Source organism: Triturus cristatus, chromosome 7 (assembly GCF_964204655.1).
Source record: "Triturus cristatus chromosome 7, aTriCri1.1, whole genome shotgun sequence".
NCBI classification, from domain to species: Eukaryota; Metazoa; Chordata; class Amphibia; order Caudata; family Salamandridae; genus Triturus; species Triturus cristatus.
The window spans coordinates 1,465,994,909-1,466,022,620 of record NC_140590.1 but is presented as its reverse complement, the minus strand read 5'-3'; the positions used below and the strand labels follow the sequence as shown (position 1 = coordinate 1,466,022,620).

Genomic DNA, 27,712 nt, shown 5'->3' with positions numbered 1-27,712 from the left:
TCGTCACCCACTCAATTCGTAAGGGGAGTGGCCTGGGCCGTCGTATGCAGGGCCAACGTGGGTGTGTGACTGATATGTGCATGCCCCTGGGCGTGTGTACTGTGAATGTGCATCTGCATGTGTCTCTATGGCAGTGTGGGTCTCCTTTGTGGGGTGTAGGTGGTCCCTGAAGGGTAATAGACACCAACGTATGTGATCTAGTTCGCCATCCATGGGTTCAGAGCCCACCCACACCTGTTGGGCCACCTCCTTTTGGCGTGCTGACACATGGCATTGGGGTGCCATGTGTGGGTGGGTGAAGTGTTGTGAGCCAGCTGTGCTTGCGGGCGCTTCCTGCTGTGTGGTCTGTTGCAGGCTCTGTGTTCTCCTCTAAGTAGCTTGGCTGCCCGGGTCCTGGTAGTGGGTTGCGTGGGATATCCATGGGCTGTTGTAGGACGTCGGTGTCGAAGGTGTGGAGGTCCTCTCCGGCATCACAGATGCGTTGTCTTCTGTGCTCTGCTGGAGGTGTTGTGTGCCCCTCTGCAATGTGAAGGGGAGATACATGTTGACATTGTGTTGACATGTATGTTGGTGCATTGCTCTGAGTTACATGCAGACTGTATGACAATGTACATTGTGACTGTTTGGGAGGTGCTGACTACTGCTGCGGGACAGTGTACATTTGGACTACAAGACGGATGTGAGGTTGTACGCGTACATTTCCATTTCACGGTTTCCTGCTCTGTCAAATGTAGTAGGCATGCTTCGGTGCATATGCGGAGCCAGTTGTGTCCTCTGTTCTGCAGTGCCGGCTTTGTGCACTGTACCACGTTGTCGTCAATGTGGGTGTGCTGTTCTTGCTATGTGTGTGTGCTGCAGTGTGCCAAGGGGATGAGGGACATGATCCAGGGTAATTGTGGGTGTGCAGTGTGCTACACCTTGTTGTGCATGTGTGCCATTGTGCCCATCTCCCCTGTCCCCCCCAGTCCCTTTGTCGTTACTTACCCTGTTGATGTTGTGTCAGGTCCTCTCGAGCTGTGTCCGTACTCCCTACTCCTTGCACCGTCTCCAAACTGATGACTTTGGCCTCGGTTTCCTCCAGCTCCTCCTGTGGCGCAAGACTGCCACCTCCTGTCGCCGTTGCAACCTTCCTGTTGGCAGTGTGTTTGTGCCTGGTTTAGGTTTTCACATCATACCAGCGCCTCTTGGGCTCCTCGATTGGCCTCCTCGGCACTCCGACTGATTTCCAGGTGGTCTACTTGTGGGTCAGTTGTTGGTAGTGTTCTGTCACCTCCATGACGCTGATTTGGTTTTGCTGCGGACTGCACCCCGTCTTCTTCTCCCTCTTCTCCTTGGTCGTCCTCATCCCCGTTGTTCCCTGCTGGTGGTCTGTGAGGGTTGTGGGGTTCGCGTTGGCCTCTGCGCTGGTTCAGGGTGCATCCATGTTGCTACGTGCTTTGGCTTTCTGATGTGTTGTTTCTGTGGTTTTTATGGTGCATTTTCCCACCAGACGCGTGGGGTTTGCAAGCCTGTGGCTGGTTTTTGCTACTTTTTGTACCACGATTGGCCTCATCGCATGATTTTTTTGCATTCATATTTCGCACTTTTGCGGCGTGGCGTTGATTTTTGCGCGGTCATTCGACGCGTTATCTGGTGACTATCACATGCTAACGCCGCGTTGTGAATACTTGGTCGGCACGCCGTAATTTTGCCGCGAGAGGCTGCGATGTTGAGAGTTGCGTTAAGCTACTCTTGCGGTAGTTATCACATGTTCTTGTGAATATACCCCTAAGTTTGTTAAAAACAAACTACCAAAGCAGGAGTTTGTTATAGTAAAACAAAAATGAAATGTTGCTGATATGCTGGGAGTTTTCTCCCTCTATGTGGGGTTATTTCTTTTGGATTGCTGTTTGGTACCACCAGGCTTTTCCTGAAGGTTCCAAACAGGAAAAATTAGCAATGGAAATAGGGCAGATAGATACTTTGACCAAAGGACCAGTGGTGGATGGGCCATTGGTCAACAGTTGCTGCTGGTGGACCTTATGTAGCATCTTCTGGTAAAAGCAAATAAAAGCTCTAAGTAGAGCAGGGCAACCAGGAGTTTCGCAGACAGGAAAATCGACCAATTTTTGGTGTATGTCCTGCACTGGGAAAACTGTAAATGAGGCCATAAGTATTTGATCATAAGCTGCTTTTCTAACTCATAAATGCCGTCAATTTGTTTTCTTTGTATTGTGATTTAGACTGATACTTTTTCAGGAAATTGATTAACACTGTTCAAGAAAACAATGGTTAAACACATGACTGGGAGCTGTGATGCTTAAAGACTGCGGAAGCTACTTAGGAAGACTCAGAACCTTTCATGTAGTGTAGCCTACATGGCTCCCTAATACTATTTTCCCTTTTGTTTGCCTCCCACTAGCACAATTCTTAGTTAAGCATCCAGTGGAAATAAGCACGTATGTTGTTTACCTCAGTATTGTGTTATACCCTTGAGAAAGTAAATCATGGGTGAATATGACCTATATATCTCAACCACTTGATCCTTAAAGAAAAGTTTAGAGTCTATCTCTCAAATTGGTGAATACTATTATTTCATGGGTTCAGAGAAGAGACACGATGGTGTGTAATACAGATAGTGTCTGAAAAGTTTCAGCGCTCTGTCCATTGTCTCCTTGTGTTTGCTTTTTTCGCCCTGAGTTGGCATGGTATGCCCAAACATGGGTCACTTGCTCACTTTGCCAGAATACATATATGTTTACAGAACCCATGTTTCCTACCAACTAGATATTAGAGCTTCCCCTTAGTGGCTTTAGGCACCACCAGGGGTGACAATGTATGAATAATTGGTGGGTAAGATTGCCGTATGAATGATGGGTAGGTAAGATGGCAGCTTGTGGATGATGGTAATTAACTGTATAACCCTGGGTTTAGGAATGCATTCCCCAACAAGCGAGATTGGATCTTTGTTTTGGTCCTAACAACCAGAGGGGTCCACTCACATATCCCCTTCCTAAAATCTTTTGTTTGCAGTTTGTTTCCACACTTAGGGCCATATGTAGGAAGCCAAATACCGGTCGGTAACGGCCGAAATTCGGTAAAAATCCCGTTACCGACCGGTATTGAGGCACTTGAGATGTAGGTGGCTGATTTCTGGATTCGGTATTTACCGAATCGGAATTTTAAGAAATCGGTAAAATACCGATTCGGTGAATACCGAATCCAGAAATGCTATGTAGGGGGCACTCAAGTGAGTGCATAATTGGTGTCTGGATTCGTTATTTACCACCAACTACAAGTTGATGGTAAATGACGAATACCGTTAAAAAAGCATTTTTGTGCAATTTGTGAAGTGCCATGTGGCAGACATACATGCCCTTAGGGCATGTATGTGCGCCACATGTGCACACATGCACGAATCAGGGGTGCAACAGGGTGTCAATGTGACACCCTGCCACCCATGATAATGCCTCCCCTATTACCGATTCGGTATTTACCGAATCGGTAATAGTAACTGGCTTCCCATTCATTCCTATGGGCCTCCAGGCCCATAGGAATCAATGGGAAGGGATGCATTATTACCGATTCGGTAAATACCGATTCATAAATACCGATATTTACCGAATCGGTAATGATTACCGATTAATTACCTACATACTATTTACCGATTCATAAATACCGAATCGGTAAAATTCGGTATTTATGAATCGGTAAATGTTATGCTACCTACATATGGCCCTAAGAGAGGAAGAGGTAGGAACTGATGGTCAAGGCAATACTGGCAATGCGATGCCTGAGATAGTCATCCTTGACTCAATTTATGGTTAATGCCAGGTCTAGCCACATGTGTTAGGACTCGTGAGGGTGAGGACTAAAAGAAGAGAGTGTTTGTTTTTTTGGTGCGTATTTGAATCTCCAGTGACTATGCACAATAGCCTAATCTAGAACTGCATGAAAATCCAACACCAAATAAAGACAGGCGTAAACAATGGACATGATTTGAGGTGGGCAACATTGGGCCATTTTGCTACTTATGTGTGTAACTTCGCTATAGCGATGCATATTATACGAGTCAGCCTTCGGTGGGCATATGAGTGAAGGCTGTACTCATAGGTTTCCCTCGAGTACTTGAGTCATGCAAGAAGAGCACTTAATGAGTACCTGAGGGACCTCGCTCATTTCTGAAGCAAGCATTGAGTTATACGATAACCAAACTATATGTGTTTGTGTTGCCAATGACAGAGTTGGAGCACAACGTTTTGTTAATTCAGTGCTTCTCTATTTGCTCCCACTCATGTAGCTAAGGGCTGAATATTTTAGCAAATCTGCCCTCAAAATTCTTGTTTGGGATATTATTATCAAGAACACGTGCTCAAGACAAATGTGGGGCTGCCATGGATCTTATTTACGGGTCACTCCTGCAACCCCTGGCATGCCCCTTGTGGCCCATGGCACTGCCTTTGCGGCTCCTAGCATCAGCGTGGACAAAATCAGTGCCAGGAATAGAAGCAGCTCGTCCTTATGTACGTTGGTGGGGGCTTCACTCACCTCATTTTTGTCCATTTTTTAAATTATACTAATAGTGAATAATATTACATTATTAGCTATTAGTGAGATAAAAAATGGAATGCAAATATCCGGGATGTGACTTTTCCTAGCAGCTTAGGTAAGTTGAAAAAATGCTTTTAATTGTATGTATAGTGTGTTCATGCTTGCAGTTTTTAGTGTTCATGTAATAGAATGTGTGTCAGCATGTGTGGATGCGTGTAGGTGTAGGCTGAGTCTGTATGTATGTGTGAATATGCCACTGTCTACTTTCAGTAAAAAATAGATCTTGCACTCCAGGGAGGGTGATCCATTGAACTTTATTTAAAACTGCTTTCCTTTCCCACGTGTGAATACGTGTGTATGTAGTAAGCGTGTGTATGTGTGAGTGAAAGTGAAAGAGAAGGTCAAAGGGCATATGAAGTCACTTCCGCTACCCCTGGCATTTGGTGAATTGACGTCTATGGGGGCTGCTTAAGCCAACTCTTCAAGCCCACCCCAAGCTGTAGTCTTCCTGTAAAGCTGTCTGAAAATACACGTTCCTTTGGACAATGGTGTATTCTTCGGAAACGATGAAATGGCGAAGAACGGTTTAATAAATGTTGACTTTATTGGGCAATGACAAACTCTATACATCCATAACTCAGTGTGCCATATTCACGTTCTAGCCATTAATCAAATGTAGAGCTACATATATGTATTCATGTGATTTGTAACTAGAAATAAAGATGTCCCATATTTTTATGATTTCAGCTTTACCTGCTGTTAAGCAACACCGAATAGATTTTTATTTGTTTTGTTTTACATTTTTTTTATAGACCGCATAACCTCCTACCTAACCCCGGGCGTAGCACTACGCTTCGCCCACGTAGTGTACGTAGCGCTGCCTGCTTCGCACTTTCCGAAGTAGGCGAAGCAGGGCAGCGCTACGCACACGCCGAGGGCGAAGCGTAGCTGCTTGCCACCCGCCACCCACCTCCCGCCCGCCCTTCTTTTAAATATATGAGCAATGAAAAATAAAGTAAAGTAAGTCGACTTACCCGTAAGCGCGGCGTCTCTGGGGCTCCCTCTTTCAGTTTCTAATTTCTTCTGGCAAATGCGCATGCGCGGACACCCGCGCATGCGCATTTCTCGCGAGAAATGCGCATGCGCGGGCGTCCGCGCATGCGCATTTGCCAGAAGAAATTAGAAACTGAAAGAGGGAGCCCCGGAGACGCCGCGCTTACGGGTAAGTCGACTTACTTTTACTTTATTTTTCATTGCTTATAATATTTAAAAGAATGGCGGGTGGGAGGTGGGTGGCACGTAGTGGGGCTACGCGAAGCGCGTAGTGTGCGTAGATTTGGGCACACTACGTGCTGCTTCACGTAGCCCCACTACGCCCACTACGCCCACCCTTACTCCTACCGTCCCCAGAGCACGTTACACATGATAATAACATTAACTGCCATTTTAGTGAAAGCGAGAGCATGTATTTCAACAGAAAAACATACCTACATTAAAATCCAGTGCACACGTCGATGAATGTGTTATACAAACTTTCAGCCTTTTAAGTTGCATAAACACAAGTATACCAGTGCCCAGTTTCTCAATTTGGTGAACACATTGTTAACCACTTGAAAATAGTTCAATTACCATTTGTACAAGCGTTGCAAAATGCAATTTGCAAACTACAGACGAGAGGGAGTCAAAGCATGCAGCACTGCCTTGAAGTCATCAATTACATATGTGTTTATGATATTAGCGAGATAGGTGCAACTCTCAGAAATGTAAATGTAAAATGTAAATGTAAATGTAAACTCTCAGAAGCTGTCCAGAGAGGATTTACTGGACACAAATAGACAGTATTACATAAAAGACAACAGTGCTTAAATTGAAACAAGTGCAATGGTCCACACTTGTTCTTAGTAGTCTGCTGTCTTTATTACCGAAGGCTAAGGCTAGCAAATATCAAAACCTGCCTAGTGTTGATTCAGACGCATATCTTTTTTTCCCGCACCTTACACTTCCTGTCTCTTTACCTCATTCTTTTTTTTTTTTTTTTTTTTTTTTGAAACCGTTTATTGCAGTTTGTAAAAGTTACAGGTATGGGCCTACAACCACCCGGCCGGCCGCTAGAATGACAAAAGCATATTGCATACATACAGTAAAAGTCTCTCGGCAGTGCAGAGCAGTGAAACAGGAGTAATCAATGGTGCAGGCCACACAGCTCCAAGCCCACAGTACGGTTCCCTTTTCTTGAAACAAAACAACACCAAAAAACCACACCCGCAAGGCAACCCGCGATCCAAAGTGACAGCACGTGCTCCAGAAGTGGGGGATCCGAACCAGCAGCAGAACTCTGAGGAGGGGAATGGGAGTAGATCAGGGACTGGGGGACCGCGCGCCCGCGGCCGAGGGAGGGGGGCCGTCTAGGGAGACGGAGCAGGCGAGGCAGCCGGTAGCAATGGTGGCTCACAAATACCCCCGCGGTAGGCGTTCCAGGGGCCCCAGAGTTTCACCCACGCCCCAGGCTTACCCCGCGCCACATACACCACCTTTTCACGAAACATACACCAATCAATATGCTCTTTCCAAGCCGACACCGCAGGGGGTCTCTGGGATCCCCACAATTGAGCAATGTCCCGCTTAGCTATCATGTATCCCAGAGTCACCCACCGCGTCTGCGGGACCGAATAGTCATTCGGTTCCCATACATTCAGCAAGCATCTCCTCGCTTCAGGCAGCAGCGCAACACGCGTAACCACACGCAGGACCTCATGCACACCACGCCAGAATCGCTCCACCCTCGGGCACTCCCACAGTATATGCATGAAAGTCGCCAACGCACCACAGCCACGCTTACACAGTCCGTCACCAGCAAAACCCATACGCAGAAGCCGTGGCCCCGTCACGTAAACCCGGTGAAGGATCTTGAGCTGGACGAAACGAAGGCGAGCCGGGATGGCCACCTCTTTCGGAGAGGCCACCGCGGAAATCCAATCCTCGTCGTCCAGCTCCAGCCCGTCGGCAACCCAGGCCTCGCGGAGACTAGTCAGTAGGCACGATCTATCGTTGACCAGTTTTTTGTATATGAGGGAGATCGTGCTGTCCGGTACATGGCCATCCAGCACTCTGTCCTCCAGGGGGGAAGACTCCGGAATGGATGCGACGTCCGGGAAGACGGAGCCCAGCGCATGGCGGACTTGTAGGTACCGAAAGTACTCACTGCCCTGCAGCTGAAACTCCGCCTGCAGCATCTCAAAAGTCTTGAATCCCCCCCTCGTCCAGAGATCTCCCACCGTGCTGATTCCGATCGTGTCCCACTTCTCGAAGCCCTTCGACGTCCACAGGGAGCCCAACCTCTCAGACGCATACAGCGGTGACGCCCGGGTCAAACGGTCCTTCCACCCCATAGCTGCATTAGCCGCGTGCCAGACACGCACCATGACACGCGTCGGTCCCGTCAAACGGGAGTCGGGCGCGCCAGAATAGAGCGCGCGATTGTAATCGCCACCGGGTAGGAGCATCTTATCCATCTCAAATGCCGGGTTCAAGGCGGGCCCATAAAGGCCATGATTAATTGCAGCTAGTTGGGAGGCCCAGTAATACCGTTTAATGTCCGGGAGGGCGACCCCCCCATCGTACCACGGGAGCGTCAATTTAGCCAGAGCAATGCGCGGCCTCCCGTCCCAGAACAAGCGCCGCTGGAGGCCCTCCACCTCACGGAAATAGCGTGCCGGGACCAAGTCCATAGTATTCTGGAGGGCGTAGAGGAAGCGCGGCAGAGACATCATTTTAAACAAGGCCGCTCGGCCGAGCGGCGAGAGCGGCAGACGCCGCCAGCGCACCACGTCCTCCTTCAAGCGCTGGAGGGGGGGCAGCAAGTTCCGCTCATAGCGGGCCTCCGGGTCAAGTGTGATATAAATACCCAGGTACCGAAAACCTTGGGAGGCAATCTGGATCGGACAGTCCCGTGGTAGGGCCGGAGCCTCCCCGGAAAGCACATAGACACAGGATTTCGCCCAGTTGATGACCAGGCCTGAGTTGCGACCGAATGAGCGCAAAACATCAACCAGGACGATCAGTGATTTACGCGGGGAGGCGAGATACAGAAGGATATCGTCAGCATAGAGGGACACACGGTCCTCATGCTCGGGAGTCCAGCGGAGACCACGGATAGAAGGGTGCCACCGCAGCCACTCCGCCAGGGGCTCCAGGGCCAGGGCAAACAGGAGAGGCGACAGGGGGCAACCCTGTCCCGTACCCCTCCCCAGCGCGAATGGGGCCGAGACTCGCCCATTCACTACCACCTGCGCCAATGGGCCCGAATATAGCAATTTGACCCAGCTAATGAAACCCGGGCCAAACCCGAATTTCGCCAGCATCGCCCAGATGTATGGCCATTCAAGCGTATCAAACGCCATGGTGGCGTCCAAGGACGCCAAGATGGCCGGCTCCCGCACAAATGGGACACGCGCGAGCACCCCGTGCAAGCGCCGCAGATTGAGCGCCGTGTTGCGGTGCGGTATAAAGCCAGATTGGTCTTGGTGGACCAAATCGCCCACCACGCCAACCAACCGGTTGGCCAACACCTTGGCGAGGATTTTGGGCTCCGCGTTCAAAAGCGAAATCGGCCTATAGGATGTGACCCGTTCACGGGGCTTCCCCTCCTTGTGGATCACCACAATTGTGGCCAGACGCTGGTCCGGCGGGAGGGAACCCTGCGAGTGGGCCGCCAGGAACATCGCGCGCAGGTGGGGCGCCAACACATCCGGGCGTAGCTTGTAGAGCTCGATGGGAATACCATTGGGGCCCATGGCCTTGCCGGATGCAACCGAGCGAATAGCCAAGGCAATTTCGTCCGAGGTGGGAGGGGCGTCCAGCGAATCCCTGTCCTCCACCGTTAGGGAGGGCAGTGCGATGTCCCGAAGCAGGGCATGGGAATCTTCCTCCGAGCAGGGGGAAACCGGGGAGTAGACTTCGCGGAAATAATCCGCGAAGCAGGAGACAATGGCTTCCGGCTCAGTGACACACGCACCATCAACACTCTCAATCAAAGGCACCACGCGGCTCGCTCTCTCCCTCTTATCCAACCACGCAATCAATTTGCCAGCCTTATCACCCACATCATACAATCGCCCCTGCTGCTCTCTACTGAGGCCCCTGGCCGCCTCCGTGACGAGGGCCCGATAGGCCGCCTGCTTTAGGTGTAGAACATGCAACTTGGCGTCTGTTACCCCGCTCCCCAGGTCACCCTCCAGTTCTGCAATCTCGGCCTCTACCCGGGTCACCTCCTCCCGCTCGCGCCGCCGGGCATGGGAGATAAAGGAGAGGGCCTCCCCTCTAAGGACTACCTTGAAAGCCTCCCACAGGGAGATGGCCGAAGAGACCGACCCCACATTCTCGTCGAAATAGCGCTGTAAGGATTTGATCAAATCGGCACGAATGGTGGGGTCGCGCAAATACCATGCATTGATTGGGGCCACCCTGCCATCCCCCCTCGGGAAGACATCGAAATGCAACAACAGTGGGGAGTGGTCTGAGATACCCCGCGCCAAATGGCGCACCTCCCCCACCCTCCCTGCATGGGCCGCCGGGACAAGGATGTAATCAAGCCGCGAGAGGCTACCATGGGCACCCGAGTGGAAGGTGTACTGTCGCAATGCGGGATGCTTTAATCGCCAGCAATCCACCAGGCCCAGCGTGTCCAGAAGGCCGGGCAGCCACGCCTGTGCCCGGGGGAGGTCCCTAGGGGGATGGCGATCCATAGACCCAGAGGCTACCGCATTAAAGTCCCCTCCAACCACCAGCAGGCCACTCGGAAGGTCTAGAAGGAGGCGCCCCAGGTCCGCGAATGTGGTGGCTTGTAACCCAGGCGGGACGTACACTGATATAAAGATAAACACTCTACCCTCCATTCTTCCCACCAGAACCGTGTAGCGTCCCCTCTCATCATGGCGCACCTCGTCAATCTCCAACGGGAGCGAGTTCTTGATCATAATACCCACCCCCCGCGAGCCCGAGGTGAAGCCGGAATGGGCCGCCAAACGATATCCCCGCCGATTCATTGCATGAAAGGAGTTACCTATAAGGTGCGTCTCCTGCAGGAGGACAACATCTGGTGAAATACGTTTTAAGTACTGCAGGACCACACCACGCTTAATCCTATCCCCCAGGCCGTTAACATTCCATGACAACACAGTCAAATCCCTACCCCCCATCATAAGTCGAAACAATCGGTCGTCCCCCATCGAGCATCCTAAAAACAACAACATAGTAGCGGGTTTGCCCTGCGGTGCTAACAAACAACACACCCCCCCCACCCCCCGGTCCCAACAGAACTCCCCCCTCCCTGCACCCCTGCATGAGCCCAGACAGCCCCCCCAAAGTGCAGTGTGCCTGTCGCCCCATAGCTAAAATACTAACTAGTCCCCCAGAGGAGGAGGGAAGCCCCCAACAGACCCCGCACGACCTCCATAGGAGGGGAACATACGCAATCAATAAATGGTGAAGGAACAACGTCCAGAGCAAGGCCTATTCAGTCACCCCTCAATTCTGATCCGGCGGGCCCTCCTCGCCAGCCGCGCCCCCCCCGCCCCCCCGGCCCCGATCTCCAGGCAGAGTGTCCAGCCAGTCCCCAGCCGCCTCGGGCCGGTCAAAGAAGTGCGTGCGACCATCCACCTCTACCCTCAGCTTAGCTGAAAGAGCATTGAGTACTTGAGGTTTAGGTCCCTTAGGCGACGTTTAACACCAAGAAAGCTCTGTCGCTGCTTCTGGACCGCCGGAGTAAAGTCTGGGTAGAAATGTACCTCCATGTTGTCAAGCTTGACCGGTCCCTGTTGCCTGGAGGTCTGGAGGATAGCATCTCTGTCCCGAAAATTAAAAATCCGGGCAATGAGAGGCCGCGGCGGGGCACCAGTCTTAGGTCTGCCCCCGTGGACCCGGTGAGCACGCTCCACCGCAAAAAGCTTACTCAGCCCCCGGGGCTGGAGATGGGTCAGGATCAACTCTTCCACGAAAAGATCCGCCGCCTCCGCCTCTCGTCCCTCCGGCACCCCCACAATACGGACATTATTCCTCCGGGCCCGACCTTCGGAGTCCTCCAGTCGCCGGTCCATCAGGGCGCTCGCCTGGCCAAGCCGGCGCACCTCCTTCTGGAGGGCCACCACGTCTGTCGTGAGGCTCGTTGTGGTGTGGGCCAGGGAGTCGACTCGGTCGTTTGTTTTGGACAAGTCTGCCCTCACAAGGCTCACATCCACCAGGACCGAGTCTATTTTTTGCGCTAAGGTGTCGAAACGCTGGTCCACCGAGGCCTTCATCTCTGCGATGGCGCCCATGACGTCCCGGAGGGTCAGATCCACCGGATGAGCAGATGCCTCCGTCGGGCCCACCGGGGATGCACGCGATGTCTCCGGAGAACCCTTCTGGAGCGTGTAGCGGTCCATACTGTTGGCCTGGTGCGCCGTGCCACGGCGGGTCGTCTTCACCTTCGCCCGGTCGCCATCTTGTTTGGTGGACATGCTGGCTCTTCCACCGTTGTGCCAAGCTCCCCGAACGGGCCGCTATATCAAGTCACGGGTGCCAGGGGGGGGGCAGGGGCGACCACCGAACCGCGGGTCAACCCACCGCCGGCGGGTCAGCCGGGCTCCTGGACAAGGCCACACCACCGCACCCCGCTCCGCAGCCCGACCCCGCTTGAGAGCTAGGAGGGCGCAAAAGCGAAAGTGAAAGTGCGGGGTACGCCAGTCGCCCAGCCCCGCTCGCCGCTGTTATTCACTTTGTCCCCGGATCGCCCCACTACTCCAATCCGGGGGGCCGGCGAGGAGAAGGCCGCAACCTTCAATCGATGCTCCCACCGGCGTTCGGGGTCCGATTCGAGCCCAAAAAACGGATGGCGCCTCAGCTCCGGTTCCCCAACACAGTCCCCTCAACAAGGACAGGATATCGCCAGGATTAATTCAGGAGGTCGCGGAGGTCCTCGGGAGCCTCGCACCTACGCGGCCATCTTGGTTGCGCGCTAGGCTCCTCCTCCTCTCTTTACCTCATTCTTGTAGGTTCTTTCTCACCTCTGCTTTCTCCCTTTTCACTCTTTTCGTGTCTCGCTCTTTACTTGTTTCTCCCCTTTCTGCCTTTCTTTTGGCTTACTCTGCTTCAGTCTGAAGATGAAAATTATGGACCTAATATATAAAGTGATTTAGTGGTCCCGAGTCCTGAATTACAGTGTTTGAAACACTGATATCTCCTTTTCTGATGTACTAAACCCATTTTCCTTTTCTGAAAGCTTTTTCCAAATTGAAAAACTTAGTTTGCAAACCTAAGCTAAATCGCAATTTGGAAGGTGTGTCTTAATGGCGTTCTTTCAAAATTGGAAGATGGTTAGGTATGTATCAATAGTTCGCAACCATGGTTCTAGTCAAAAAACATTGGTCTGTTACCGATTCCCAAGCTGGGGTGGTAACTGACTGGCAAAGGGGAAGGACTCCCTTTTGGAACCCTTGCCCTTTGGTATTCAAAGTGGAATCTTCGGGGGAAGTTGGAAGTTGTCCCATTGACCACTGGCTGCTCTCACAAACGTTTTCTGGAATGGAAAACTTTATTGTTAATGAAGCCCAGACTCCTTCAAGAAATTGAGGCTATTATAAAAATAGGTTTTCAATTGTAACAAGCATTTGCAATGCAATAGGTCTCGCATTTATAAGAGTTTGAGCTATTGGCATTGTAAAATTACAATGCCTTTTATTTATGTTTTGGTTTTAAAAAAAATAAGGCATTGTCATTTACAATGTCAGTAGCATAAACTCGCATAAAAGCAGTGTGTGGAGTGCAGCAGTGTGCGGCGTGCAGCAGTGTACGGCGTGCAGCAGTGTGCGGCATGCAGCAGTGTGCGGCGTGCATCAGTGTGCGGCGTGCAGCAGTGTGCGGCGTGCAGCAGTGTGTGGTGTGCAGCAGTGTTTCGTGTAGCAGTGTGAGGCATGCAGCACTGTGTGGCGTGCAGCGGCGTGCAGCAGTGTGCGGCGTGCAGCAGTGTGGGGCGTGCAGCAGTGTGCTGTGTGCGGCAGTGTGTGGCATGCAGCAGTGTGCGGTGTGTAGCAGTGTGAGGCGTGTAGCAGTGTGCGGCGTGCAGCAGTGTGAGGCGTGCAGCAGTGTGAGGTGTGCAGCAGTGTGTGGCATGCAGCAGTGTGTGGCGTGTAGCAGTGTGAGGCGTGCAGCAGTGTGAGGCGTGCAGCAGTGTTTTGTGTAGCAGTGTGGGGCGTGCAGCAGTGTGCGGCGTGCAGCAGTGTGTGGCATGCAGTGGCGTGCAGCAGTGTGCGGCGTGCAGCAGTGTGTGGCGTGCAGCAGTGTGCAGCGTGCAGCAGTGTGCGGCATGCAGCAGTGAGTAATGCAGCAGTGTGCACCAGTGTGTGGGTGCAGCAGTGTGCGGTCTGCAGCAGTGTGTGGCGTGCAACAGTGTGTGGCGTGCAGCAGTGTTTCGTGCAGCAGTGTGTGGCATGCAGCAGTGTGTGGCGTGCAGCAGTGTGTGGCGTGCAGCAGTGTGTGGTGTGCAGCAGTGTTTTGTGTAGCAGTGTGCGGCGTGCAGCAGTGTGCGGCGTGCAGCAGTGTGTGGCGTGCAGCGGCATGCAGCAGTGTGTGGCGTGCAGCAGTGTGTGGCGTGCAGCAGTGTGTGGCATGCAGCAGTGTGAGGCGTGCAGCAGTGTGCGGCGTGCAGCAGTGTGAGGCGTGCAGCAGTGTGAGGCGTGCAGCAGTGTGTGGTGTGCAGCAGTGTGTGGCATGCAGCAGTGTGTGGCGTGCAGCAGTGTGTGGCGTGCAGCAGTGTGAGGCGTGCAGCAGTGTTTTGTGTAGCAGTGTGAGGCGTGCAGCTTTGTGCGGCGTGCAGCAGTGTGCGGCGTGCAGCAGTGTGTAATGCAGCAGTGTGTAATGCAGCAGTGTACGCAGCAGTGTGTGGCGTGCGGTAGTGTGCGGCGTGCAGCAGTGTGCGGCGTGCAGCAGTGTGTGGCATGCAGCAGTGTGTGGCGTGCAGCAGTGTGCGGCGTGGTTTTTAAACAACAAGTAAAGCGGACATCAAAGGAAGGGTGGGAGGGAACGAGCATATGGGGTGTGAGTTATAACGAAAGTTAATTGTTGTAAGAGGGGATGCAGGAAGTGAGGCCGAGCGCACGCTGGCGAAAGCAGTCTGCTGCTTTCAAGTCCGATGCCAGATGCCAGCTTCGCGCTTGAATGCCTCACATGCACTGGCCATAAACCACATTCCTAAGGTCTTGTGCCCCTTACTAAATCTCTCTGAATGCGTGAGGTGGCGCACGCGCAGGAAGTAGCTGGTGGCATATAGAATGTGCGTGGTTGTGCGTGTAACCGCCACCCGATCCGCCTGGGAAGCCTTTGGGAGCATTTTCTGAAGCCCCTACATAAGTCTCGCTGTGCAAATGCTTACGCGATAGCCAGGCGAGACCTAAAAAGGAATTACAGGAATGGTTGTCTACTGTCCCTTGCAGACAACCATCTCTGTGACTGTCATCAAACTCAGGTTTCGAAATTGGGAGCTACCAAGGCAGGTTGTGATCAGTCGCAGCCAACATCACTCATGGGTTGGGGGCGCGTGGGAAGGGGGTTAATTTAACAATAAAAAAATGTAAACTTACCTTCCCGCCGACTGGGTCCCGCGTCGTCTCTGCTCCTCTCCTGCTCTCCTGGAACAGGCACCGCCCAGCGAAGAGCTGATGTCCCAGTTCCTGTTCTCCATGTAGGATGCATTGCAGCCTGCATGGAGAAGGACAGAGTGCGCATGACTCATTTGGTCAGTCCCAGAGGACCAACCAAACCAGTCATATGCACTCAGGAGTGAGCACACCACTCCTCCCCTGCCCAGCCCTGCTTGCAGAGCAGCCCCAGCAAACACACCCGCCCGCAACCAAACCCTTCTGCTTTTTTGCAGTGCGAGAAGCAGAAACATAAAATGGTAGCCATGACCATTTTATGTTTCTGCTTCTCGCACTGCGAGAAAGCAGGGGTGTGACACTCCTCCACCCTAGTGGCGGAGCTGCCCTTGGTCATGATTCAGAATTTTGAGAACCAACCTATTTATGCTAGGTCGGTTTGTAAAATAGGACTGCAATCACAAAAATAGATGATCAATTTGCAACCACGTTTTGCAAATGTAATCTTTGTACACCTGCCGTGTGCAAAAATGAGCGCCAGTACTGACCATCTGTAGCCACCTGCACAAATCAAGCATTGGCAGACCCAGAGGCAGGCAAAATTGAGTTTTTTTAATGTTATGAAGTGGTAGAGATTTATTCAATGACACTGCTTTTTGAGTACTGAGAGGTATTGCAGCAGTGAAGGAACCTGCAAACAAGGCTCCATTAACACAGCCTTTCTGGGGAGAATGCATGGTATGAGCATCAAGCAGTCTTAACAACAATGTTGGCAGTACTCTTAGTTTGACCAAAATTGGGTCTTGTGACTGTTAGTCAGTTGTATTGGAAACGGTTTGATAATGAGTATCAGTATGCTGCATTCTGGTAATACTACACAATCAAGTCCAGAAAGGCATAACACGGGGGAATGGATCTCTCATGTCCCCATGTGTTCAATTGTAGATATAGGGTGGAGCGGCAGAAAAATGAAAACAATATCTCCTCTTCCCACAAGCAACCAATATTTTCTGTCCTGCCATACAAACCCTATGTGATTCTGCAAACCTCCGCCTTTTTTCTTTATTGTCCCCTCCCATTTTTATTCTAGAACACATTATATATTACACTTCACCTTTTTTCATTAACTTATTCATTAACTTCACTGATATACCGGTATGAGTCCCAATGACCAGATTTCACACCCTTTTTAGTATTACATTTTTATTTTACAATTAGTTCAATATCATTGTTGCCACCCATGTGACACAGTATGCCTGGGACGCCTCTTTGAGACAGGTACACATTACAGATATGAATTTTCAGAATTAGCTTTCTGTTCTTGCTATGCTATGCTTTCATTACAATTTTGAAGTAATTTCAGATGTTTTTATGTGGTTCCTCTCTCTTCCGTCTTCTATGCTTTGCTGACTTGGCATTTTAAACCTTAAATGAATCTTCCATGCAACATAGATTGAATGTACAAGTCTTGGAGCACATCATCGCTATTTGATTTAGGCAGCTGTTTTACTATGCGTATTTATGGAAGGATTTAAACAACTGTTTTACCATGTGTATTTATAGAGGGATTTAGACAACGGTTTTACCATACGTATTTATGGAGGGATTTAGACAACTGTTTTGCCATGCCTATTTATGTAGGATAGTGTATTAGTATACTACACAAAAAATGATTTGTATTAATCCTTTACCAACATGGCCCCCATCTAAAGCAAACAACAATTTCCAATGTGACATTGTCACTTACAAATATGTCAGCTTACTACTAGAGTCGGCCATTACCAATTGGAACACTTGCCCCAATGGAACATCATAAGTAATAGCTCTTTTTGTAACTATTTCCTTAAAAGTGTTAAGATACAATACGGGTAATCTGGGAATTTCATTTCTCTGATACCCTAAGTCATGTTTAGATTTAATAAATTAAAGATATGTCCAACTACACACTGAACATTCTGTGATTTGTCTGCGTATACACTTTGATTGATACTTACGTAGGCAACTTCAAATAATTCAGAACTTTTCGGTACTTGTAGTTATAGTGTGAAATCTTTTACCTCTATTTTAAAACTGGTGCACTTGTTAAACAAGCATTGTAACACTAATGTTGAGGGCAGATCTTGATAAGAGTAATTTAAGACACCATATACTTACAGCCGTCTGCCTATATATTTAATAAATGTTTGTAGGGATAGCTAAGACATTGTGGTGTTGGACATCAGAAACTATTAAACATTTTAAACTCTGTTATTGACATTCATTGATTTATCACTAAGTTCTTGAGGGGTTTACAATATCATGGCAAATGTCTTCGAGAAATATTGGCCGGGCTTACATTTATTTTCTTCTTTAGTATTGCTTTTACATGATATTTCTGCTAGGGATGAATATTAACATCTGGGTAACATCACAGTGTTATAACTGAATGCATCTATAAAAAGAAGCGTTTGCTCTTTTTCATAGAGAGAAGTCGGTCCTGGCTGAACCTGTGCACTTGTACTTGGAGCTAAAACAAAGGTCATCTGTGGTAGTTAACCAATTGGAAAGTGGTTCTTCTGTTGATACAACGGATTTGTGCAAATTAAAGCCCCTTGGCATCCGTTTAGGTGTCAGAGAAACCTCACCCTTTGCGCTTCCCCTACCTAATACATCACATGGAGGAGTCGACTGTTTCTCCCACTAGTTCCTATTAGATAGTAGCCCGAAGGACTTGTCCTTGCGGGCGTTTCCCTGTCTGTGACCTGCGGGCGGAAGCAGAGGCCCTTATTCCTGTGGACCACATCAACTCAGCCCCAGTGAGACCAGGGCTCCTGCTTCCACTCATTTTCAGAAGCCCTTCACGGCCGTCGTATTTAGACTGGTACCATCACAATTCAATACTGCAACAAATATAGAACAGCAATAAAGAAGCATATTACTCAAGACAAATGACTACAGAAATGGCTTAAGTTCAGTGAATAGTTGGGAAACGGAAGATCCGGTGGCATCGCTACATTGAAATCGAAGATCATGGATCTGAAAATTAATTTGAAGAAAAAGATTTGTCTCCGCGGGTGTTCGGTGGGCTGGGTTGGGGTGAGAGTGGGATCCCTAGATAAATGCAATTGATCTGCACAATCTACGTCCACGGAAGATTTGCAGGTGGCATGCTTATGGGTAGCACTGGGAGCCAGCTCTTTTTTGGAGGTGTCAACATGCTTCAATGACAGATGGGTTTAAAATAAACCTGCGCATAATTGCAATTTTTATAAACATTCTCGCACACAATACAGCAAGTCTATTAGTTATTCATTCATAGTTTCACTTGAAACGCCTCCAGGAATTGATCACACCAAACCAAGTTAATTTGACATCACTTTTTGTTAAGTATTTATTACTATAATCCTCATTGTTACCATCTGAACCCTCGTCCTGCCACCAGCATGTTTCGCCACACATGTGCTAGGGCTCAATGACTTCCTCTGGCGTGTAATGAGCTTCACTACCACACAGGATTTCAAATTTCCTTATGTTCCACGATTTAATGAATTACCACGAAAACGCGTTTCAGCAATTACGCCTTCATCAGTGAAGGTAAGACTTGGGGTGGGTTCATTTCCGCAGTTTAAATGATGAATGACTGTGTGTGTGTGTGTGTGTGTGTGTGTGTGTGTGTGTGTGTATATATATATATATATATACATATATTCCTGAATGGATGCCTTTTATTGATATCCATTGAACATACAAACCCTACTGAGTTTAGCGGTAGAATACTGCATCTTCGGCATTCCTCCCCTTCTTTTGATTTGAGCTAGATAAACTATCGCTTTTCATCAGCAGAATGATTGCTCTGCTCTTCTGACCCCCTGCAGTCATCAGATAGAGCAATAAGCAATTTCTGTCTATTTCAGAAGCACTCAGAAATGTACTATCTGCTAGATTGGAATCAAGGCCGATGCAGGGGTACACCTTTCTAATGCCAATGTTAGAAACCCTATTACTGCCTCCATGACAAAATACATTTCTTTCTGTACTCTTAAGGCAGAAATTTAGGGATAACCTCAGTCCTGGTCTGTGTGTCTAAGAGTGCTAGGAGCAGACCAGAGCTTTTCACCCATTCAGCAAACCTAATTGCACAATTGAATCTATCTAATGTCATCACCTATAAAATCTGGAATCATATTATAATTTGGGATCTATAAATGGGTAGGGGAAAAAGAGAACATGAGGTGACTGAAATGAGAGAATGGAGCCAGCAGGTTGTGAGCGAGGTAAATGAGAAAAGAAGCTAGGAAAAAGTAGGACTGTTCAGTAATAGCTGTAATTTTAAAATTGATACTACACTAGGATATTGAAGGATATTAATTAGGGGAGTTAGAAATCAGAATTTTCTCCAGAATGTTTGCAAAGTTCGTCAACTTCACAAGGCTTTGCCGACCATCAAAAAAGAATCCCCACAAAAAAATGCATTTCCAGGAGAATTTTCCTGAAATTTCAAGAAAATGTTACTTCTATAAGTAGATTTTTGGGGGCGAGGGTTCCTGCGAAGTCCACTTGAGCAGACTTTTGTTCTTCCTGCATCTTCACATTTCTTAAAACTTCCCAACAATGCTCACTGTAGTGCGGTATGACTGGTGCCGCAATGAGTGCCAAGCTTGGAGGGGTGTAGGGAGAGGCGCTAGTCACAAGAGATGAGCAGCCTACAGGGATCTTACTGCACCCAGCCTTTTTCAGGAGATAATAATGTCAAGATAACTTTAGTGGTTAATGCTCTTGATGTGGCGAGAGCTGAAATGTATCCAGTCACCGTTTTGACTCATCATAACGTGGCATAGAGGGTTAATATGCCGGCTACAAAGCACGATGTGTAACATGCAGATCACAGATGTACATTTTATGTAGCTAGCTTATAAGGTAAATACTTTTAATATAGAGATCCTTTAGTTACTTGCAGTTCATAAGTTACAGTCCTTCTACTATAGCATAGTGAGCTATGAACTGGCATCAAAGAGGTGCGTGAAAATTGCAAGGCATGGATATAGACCATTACTGTTTTTTCAATCTTTTGCTATTCTATAGTTGCTAAAAAAAAATTATTAATAAAAAATTATTATTAGCATAGAAGACATCTGACACTGTATTATGTTTTAAATCTTGAGTTTGTGGAACAGATTTTCTAACATTTTATGCCAGGCTTTTGTCACAAAAGCAAACCTGGTGCTAAGTGTTGTTTTGGCATTTACTTTTCAGCAAAGATCTTGGTTTGCATAGGAAAGAAGCCATAAAGTAACGCAAAGTAACTCTATGTGCTACTTTGTTCTACTTTTCAGTAAGAGGGGCATACCAAGGTTGATACTTGACTGTTGCCATGCAACCACTCATGGATTTTGCTGCTAATCCCTCACTACTAGCATTCATAACAAGCATTGGCATAGCCAATAGGTCTCGCCTTTGGGACCTTATAAGTGTTTAGCCATGCAACAGTTATATAACTAAATACTTATAAGGTCCCAAAAGCGAGACCTATTGGCTATGCAAAGTGAAAGTGATCGCGATCACGATCAAACATCAAAGCGGCCGCGCGGTCGAAAGTGAAAGTAATTGCGGTAAAACGCGGCGGGGGTGCCCGCGCACATGCACTGTAGCTCTAGGCTGGCTTGGTAGCACTTTTTGGAGCCCTCCCAATAAGTCTCGCCAGACCAGCGCATGCGCTGGGTCAGGCGAGACCTAAAAAGGGATTTGTGTTAAAAAATGTCACCTCCTCAAGACAGGCGTATCGTTAGAAAAATGGTTTATTTTCTCTAAAGTTTTCCAACTTCGCGATGTGCTGGCTGTACAGCACACATACAAAGTGGGAATAGTGTTAGACCTTTCCAAAGCATAATGTTTTTAACTGGAAGTGTATTTTCCCAACACAAAACATATGCTTGATATCACACAATACACCCTTGCACTATAGCATTGGTGTGTTCATTGGTGGGAGGCAGTCTAAAATCTGCCATAACTAGGGAAGAGAACAACAGAGCCATTTCTTAGTGGATATGGTGCTGTTATCCTCTTTCACTTTCACACGTTGCATGAAAACCTATTACATTTTCCCCTTCATTTCTTCAGGCCAAGCACTCAGAACAAATAGCATTTGATTTGTGGGAGGCTAGCGCCACCGCAGCGTCACTTTTTTTGAGCTCCAGCAATGCAAGCCTCTCAATCATATATATGAGATGAAGCAAACCCTCCGTGGGTGGTGTTGCATGGTCTCATACATATGGAGTAAGACAAAGCAGCATAAGTCACTGCGTTGTATTACTCCGCATCAAGGAGGCGTTTCATGGGCATTGCAGTGGGTGTTCCCACGCAATACTCATGGATTTTGGCACTGCCCCAGATTTACTTCATCACATAAACCTAGGACAGCCCCAAAGCCTTACACCTCCACAGAGCAGACGTAACAAGGAGAATAATTTTTATTTCTCCTCATTTTTTCCACTGTCCATGTGTGTTGCAGCATACATGGAAAAAGGAAAACACCTCTTGGGATTGTTTTTGTGCAGGAAGGTGCCCCTTCTTGCACAAAAGCAATTCTGCATGCAACGGAAGCACCTTTGCACCATGGTGTAAGGGTGTCTATGTTGGCACTAGGCAGCAAATTGTGCACCAGCGCAGTGGGAAAGGACTATGATGCATCCTTTCTCATTGGCGTAGGACAGTGCAGCAAGAAACCTGCTGCACTGCCCTTCGCCAATTCCTGATAAATTAGACACATAATGTCTACCAGTGTGGGTTTTAAGGGGCTTATTACAATGTCGGTCAGATTTGCATACGACTGACACCGTCTCAGACTTTGGACTGACTGACCTGAGGTCGGTACTTCAGATCGCCTGATTATGATGCAACCAAACACTGTTCGGTTGGATTACCACTGTTCTCTGTGGGAGCTTGTGTTACCGCCATAAACCAGCCGTGGCACAGGCTCCTATGGAGAAATGGGTATGTGTCTAAAACCCTGCACCCTGTCGCAGGCACCCCGTACTGGCTGCCACACAGTGCAGGTTTTTACAGGGGGGTACCCTAGGTAGCCACTCGACAACCAACTGGAGGCCGCCAAAGCAATGGGGCCCTGCCATGTCGAAAAGGCTGGCACGGAAAAGCTGTCGGAAACCAACATTATAATCCTGAAAGCAGAAATGCCATTCATAGGGGATTATGGTGCGGTTCCAATCGACTGGAATACTACGAGAGCCGGTCGGAACTGAGTCGGAATGACCATCTAGTTTACATTCCAACTGCTGTCATCGTAATTCGGCAGTCGGACTGCAAAACGACCGAGTCGGTCGGAAAGTCTCTGACGCGGTTGGAATACATCCGACTAGCGGTCGGAGGCTTTCCGGCCTCCATCGCAATCGACCCCAATGTGACACCTGTACCTTGTAGTCCTCATTGTCTTATTTTACATTTGTTGTATATTGATTTACACACTTGAATGATTTATTATGTCTGTATACTGTGTATGTGTGTGTGTGTGTGTTTGTGTGTGTGTGTGTGTGTCTGTTGTGATATTAAGTGCTCTGACACCCTACGTTGGCATGAGTAATGCTAGAAAAGAAATTAAATAAATGTGAGAGAAGACCTAAGGAGAGATGAGGGCCACCATCGGAAAGTGGTAGTGAGGTAATTTGTCCAGAAAGAGGGATAGAGGGTCACCAACAAAGGTTGTCAAAGGGTGCAACCAATGCTAAACTTAACTTAGCAAAAACGTCAACATTTAAAAAAAAGAAAGTCGTTACTAGCACTGGCAAAGACTCACACTTTTCAGACTTCAAATGTTATGCCTTAATTATCACTATTGATGAAAAAGTATGCTTTATCTTGCAGAGGTGAAAAAGAACTATAGTCTCTGTTTCTGTCTTTCCTCAATCTCTTTCTTTTTTGCCCTCAAGTGCATTAGTTTAGATTAACACAATATTTTGAAACAATGTATATTCTTTCATAGCAGTCAAAATGGATAATAATTTCAAATGTCCTGAATAGGGTAAGTTATGTAAAGTGATTGAGTGTATCATATCTAACAATTTGGTGGCCCTAAGTTTCAGTAAAAAGAAATCAACATGTAGAGGTCTTTCGCATCTATGGCCTTGTCAAAGTTAATGCCCGTTGGTTGAGACATTTTAGGCATCTGCTCCACAAAGTTGCAATCGATATCAGAGAAAAACACATGCTGAGGATCCCACCCCCATGACTTTTAAATGTCTCAAAAAGTCACTTCGATATTGCGAATTTGGAGTTTGTTGATCATTCCTAAGTGAATTGCAATTTCAACAAGATAGGTACTATTTTGGAATTAATGTGAAAAAACTTAGAACAGAGAAAATCAAACATTTTGAAAGTGTTAGTTTGAACTTTTCTCTTTACTTTGCCGAGATGAATTGCTTCAAACTGTGAGTTTAAACAAGCTTCATGTATTTGTTCTGATTAATCACTTTGCTATGGTTCAGAGTCAGTCGTCAGTAGTGATTTATTTCAGCATAACACGATCATAAATTACACAACAAATCCGAGTCTCATCAAGACAGTTTTGCCAAGTACAAATTAAGAGCAACATTTCTATCTTTCACATATATAGTCATGGAACTCCTCTGTGACTTCCAATATCCTTATAATGTAGAAAAGGAGGTACATCTGCCATTATGTGCCTTAGATTGGAATTCTGTGAGGCACATTATTCTATACTAATGCACAAAAGAGGTTACTAAGAGGATTCTTGACTCAGAAGTTCTGCAAATGCACTTATACTTGAACATGCACATAGCCGAGAGATTGGTTTACAATTTCGTTTAACTATTATTTTCATGTTAATGACAACGGTACATGGAGCCTAGTTCAAAGGGCTTATTCCATGAATAACTGTATCTTAGTCCTGTCTTAGAAGTGAAGTATAAATGAATACCTAGGCCTGATACACAAAGTACTTCCTTTGAGGTGCTGTATCTTATTCAGTGGAATGTGCATAGAAAACGGTTTTGTGGATTCAAGAATAAGCTGGTCTTACTCTTGGAAATTCAATAACAGTTCATACCCTTTCCTTGATTGCATATAAATATTCACAAAAAGTGTTTGTGAATCACACCTATACATTTAGGTGCAATTTCACAACAAGGGTGGGAGTAAGGCAAGAGTAGGCAGAGAAATAACTTTGTGAAACTTGCCCAAAAATAGCCAGATAGTTACAAAATCTGACCCCATGAAGATATCGTTAAGTTTGAAACTCTGGACTACTGGCTGTGTGCCATAGCGTGAGAACTCATGATTTGTGCTCTTAAACTACTTACTAAAATCCATTCGATTTTGATCACCTAATTTATATATTACAAGCGACATTCTTCGTATTCTAGTTCACCAGTTTACAGCTGATCGCATAGCTGAATCAGAATGATGAAGAGGCAGAGCAGAGATAAGGGACCGGTGTTGTTGCTGTAAGTGATTTCTGTGAGCTGCTCTGATAGCAAGTCCAAAAACTATGGGGGGTATGTACAATGAAGTGGCGGAGCGTGTTGTTAGCCTCCTGGGCTTAATGACATGCTCCGCCACTTCGTAAATGCAAGGCTGCACCATATTTACATGAATGTGGTGCAGCCTTGCGTTTCCCCCTGCGATGGCGCAAAGTTTAACAACTTAGCGCCAAAGCAGGCACCCTTGCACCAGAGTGCAAGGGTGTCTGTGTTCAGGGGAAGATTGGTTATGTGTAGGAAGGTGTCCCTTCCTGCACATAAACAATCCTAAAATGCCACTTTTTAACTTTCATGTGTGCTGCTTCATGCAGCACACATGAAAGTTACGAAATGGCATTTTTAAAAAAGGTTTGTTCATGTATAGGAAGGGACACCTTTGGTACATAAACAAACCGTGGCATTTTGCTTTTTCCATGTGTGCTGCACAAGGCAGCACACATTGAAAAAGCAAAAACTAGGAGTAATAATGCATTTCTCCTCATTCGTCAACTTAAGAACAAGATTTTCCTGGTCTTAATTTTGGCGCTGCCTCCTATGTATGCCACCCTTGTGCATAGGGGGCAGTGTCAAATACAATGGGTGTTGCAGTGGAATGCCCACCACAACACCCACTGCACGTCCGTTTCACGCTAAACATAGTGTGAAAGGGTGCCTTATGTACAAGGCAGCGTTAGGCCACGTTAAGTGGCTGAACACTGCCTTGCACATAAGGCAACGTCACAAAAAGTGATGTTACCAGATAGGGACTTGTACATATGGTCCCAATAACTTTCCCCACCATAGAATCACCAATAACTGCACTATATGTAATTCTGAGTGCAGGATTGCCACAGCAGTATTCCCTTCCACCTCAAAAATGTGCCCTAGAGCGATCGTGCTAAACAAATGTGTGGTTAGTGTTGCAGTAGTTCCTGTTTGGCTTCCCGACTTCCGCTGGGGTAGCTAGGATTCAGAAATAGATCTCGAAAGGACAAATAATAAACATTTCATGTCCTTAATCACTTTTATTGATTGGCATGCCTCGTTTCATCGGCCTGTCGAACTGGGTCCTTTTTCAAGTGAGTAAGCACTCACGTCAGTGCTGCTCTACCTGCTAATGTGCTCATGCAATAGGAAAATAGATTACTGTCATACATCTGTTCTTTCACTCGTCACCAAGCTCTGGTCAGAGAAATATGAAAGGATGATGCTGTCAGGCAGCAATTCAGACTGCTCTTCAGCCTGCCACCTGGCTTCGATGGAAGCTGACATTGTGTCCCTATGTTCTGTGAGGTTTATTTGGGACAGGCCTGTTGTGTGTGTGGGTTCTCTGTGGGATGGGGATGTGTGTGAGCGTTTGCGTGCATAGACACACTGGTATACACTAGAACGCCTCACCTGCTGTGCGCCTGCAATTAATGCTTACACTGTTTCTACTCATTGTTCCTTGGTACGTGCAATGTTCCTTCTGCATTGTGTAATTAGGTGCACATGAAGCCTTTGCCCTGAACGTGTTGTTGATCTAAATGATTGGAAATGTTAACCCTGGTTTCATTAAGACCAAACAACGTCTAGCAGCCCAGACTGGGCACGGATCGGGTTCGCCAAAAATTGTATTGTTTTATTTTATGTGCATGTTCAGAAAGTCTGACTAAAGTGTGCTTGTTTCTTCTTTTTAGGAAACCAAAATTAACTGTGTTCGTCTGGCAACAAAAGGTAGGTCCTGCTCCCTCAGAGTGAGATTCCCACGCTCTCCTGCCAATGGTGGTGGTTGCAAGCAGGTGCATGCTGCATGCATACAGCACTGGGCACTGTGTAAAATGCTCTATCTGGGATGGGAATGTGATGTATCTCTATGAAAAGGTCCTATGCAGTACCCATGTTAACACCAGTCTAGTTCAGTCGCAGGCAGGCTGTGCTTTGTCAGACAGCTATCCAGATCACACTTATACGTCTACATACATTTCTTTAAAAGCAATCACTGGATATGAGCATTCATGTATGAGGACTGAGACACACCACAAGGCCATCCTTAATGCCCTGTATCTACAGTCCCAATTTACTTACGATTAATCGTATTGGTCTGAGGTCTAGCTCCCTTGTTACAGTCCTTCTAACCATCTCTTCCATTGGCTATTGCTCCCCAGAATATCTTGCTAGGTTCCTACAGGCTATGTACAGGGCCTGAGAGAGGGGCAGAGGGTGGGGGAGCCTAAACATTAAAGTAATAGTGTGTGTGTATGTGTGATGTGAGTTTTACAATAAGTGAAGGTGCTGTCTCTAGAGATGACCCGTCTCATGCCTGAGGAGTATAACCGGGAAGGCAGAGTATTGCACAATGTCCTTTTCCGTCATGCCATAATGAAGTACCTGTCTAGAGGGCTTATATCATCGGCTGAGAATCCCTGAACGCAAGTGCCCCATCATCATACGCAGCTCTAGAAAGCGGCACCCTCTTTGTTCACAATTAAAGATGAGTTTAAATCTGTTGCATATTCTACCTGAAAAGGTGTAGTCTAGAGTGCTAGCATTGGACAGTGTATAAGAGAAAGTATACCCCCACTAAGGGCCAGATGTACGACCAGTTTTTACGTGCGCAAATGGGTTGGAGACCCGTTTGCACATGCAAAAACCTACATGGCTGTATACAAACACAATTTTGCAAGTCGCAAAAAAGTGAGACTTGCAAAATTGTGTTTTGAGACCCGCTATTAGGAAGGGGCATGCCCTTTCTAATAGCGACTCTCTAGCCATGTATGAATGTTTTGTGACTGCAATTGCGTTCGCAAAACACTCGCAATTTACCACCCTCTTCAAGAGGGTGGCAATGGAGTCGCAAATGGGAATGGGTCTCCAGGGGACCCCTTCCCCTTTGTAACTGACTCTACAAATACTTTTTAAGGGCTGGCAGTGGTCCCAAGGACCACTACCTGCCTTTGAAAAATGAAACAACGTTTCATAAAAAATAAAAAAATGCATCCCGCTTTCCTTCAGGGAAAACGGGCTGCATTAAAAAAACACTGCTTTATTTACAAGCAGTCACAGAAATGGAGGTCTGCTGAGCCCAGCAGGCCACCATCCCTGGGA

General features: G+C 47.5%; 1 protein-coding gene across 4 annotated transcripts in view; it reads left to right on the top strand.

Annotated features, from left to right (window-relative positions):
- PTPRT (protein tyrosine phosphatase receptor type T) overlaps positions 1 to 27,712 on the top strand; it is a 1,546,842-nt gene that overhangs the window by 1,172,177 nt on the left and 346,953 nt on the right. For all 4 annotated transcript variants that reach the window (XM_085619228.1, XM_085619229.1, XM_085619230.1 and 1 more), the window contains exon 13: positions 26,305 to 26,341. In XM_085619228.1, coding sequence (XP_085475354.1) covers positions 26,305 to 26,341 — 37 coding nt within the window. The remainder of the gene's footprint in view (positions 1 to 26,304; positions 26,342 to 27,712) is intronic.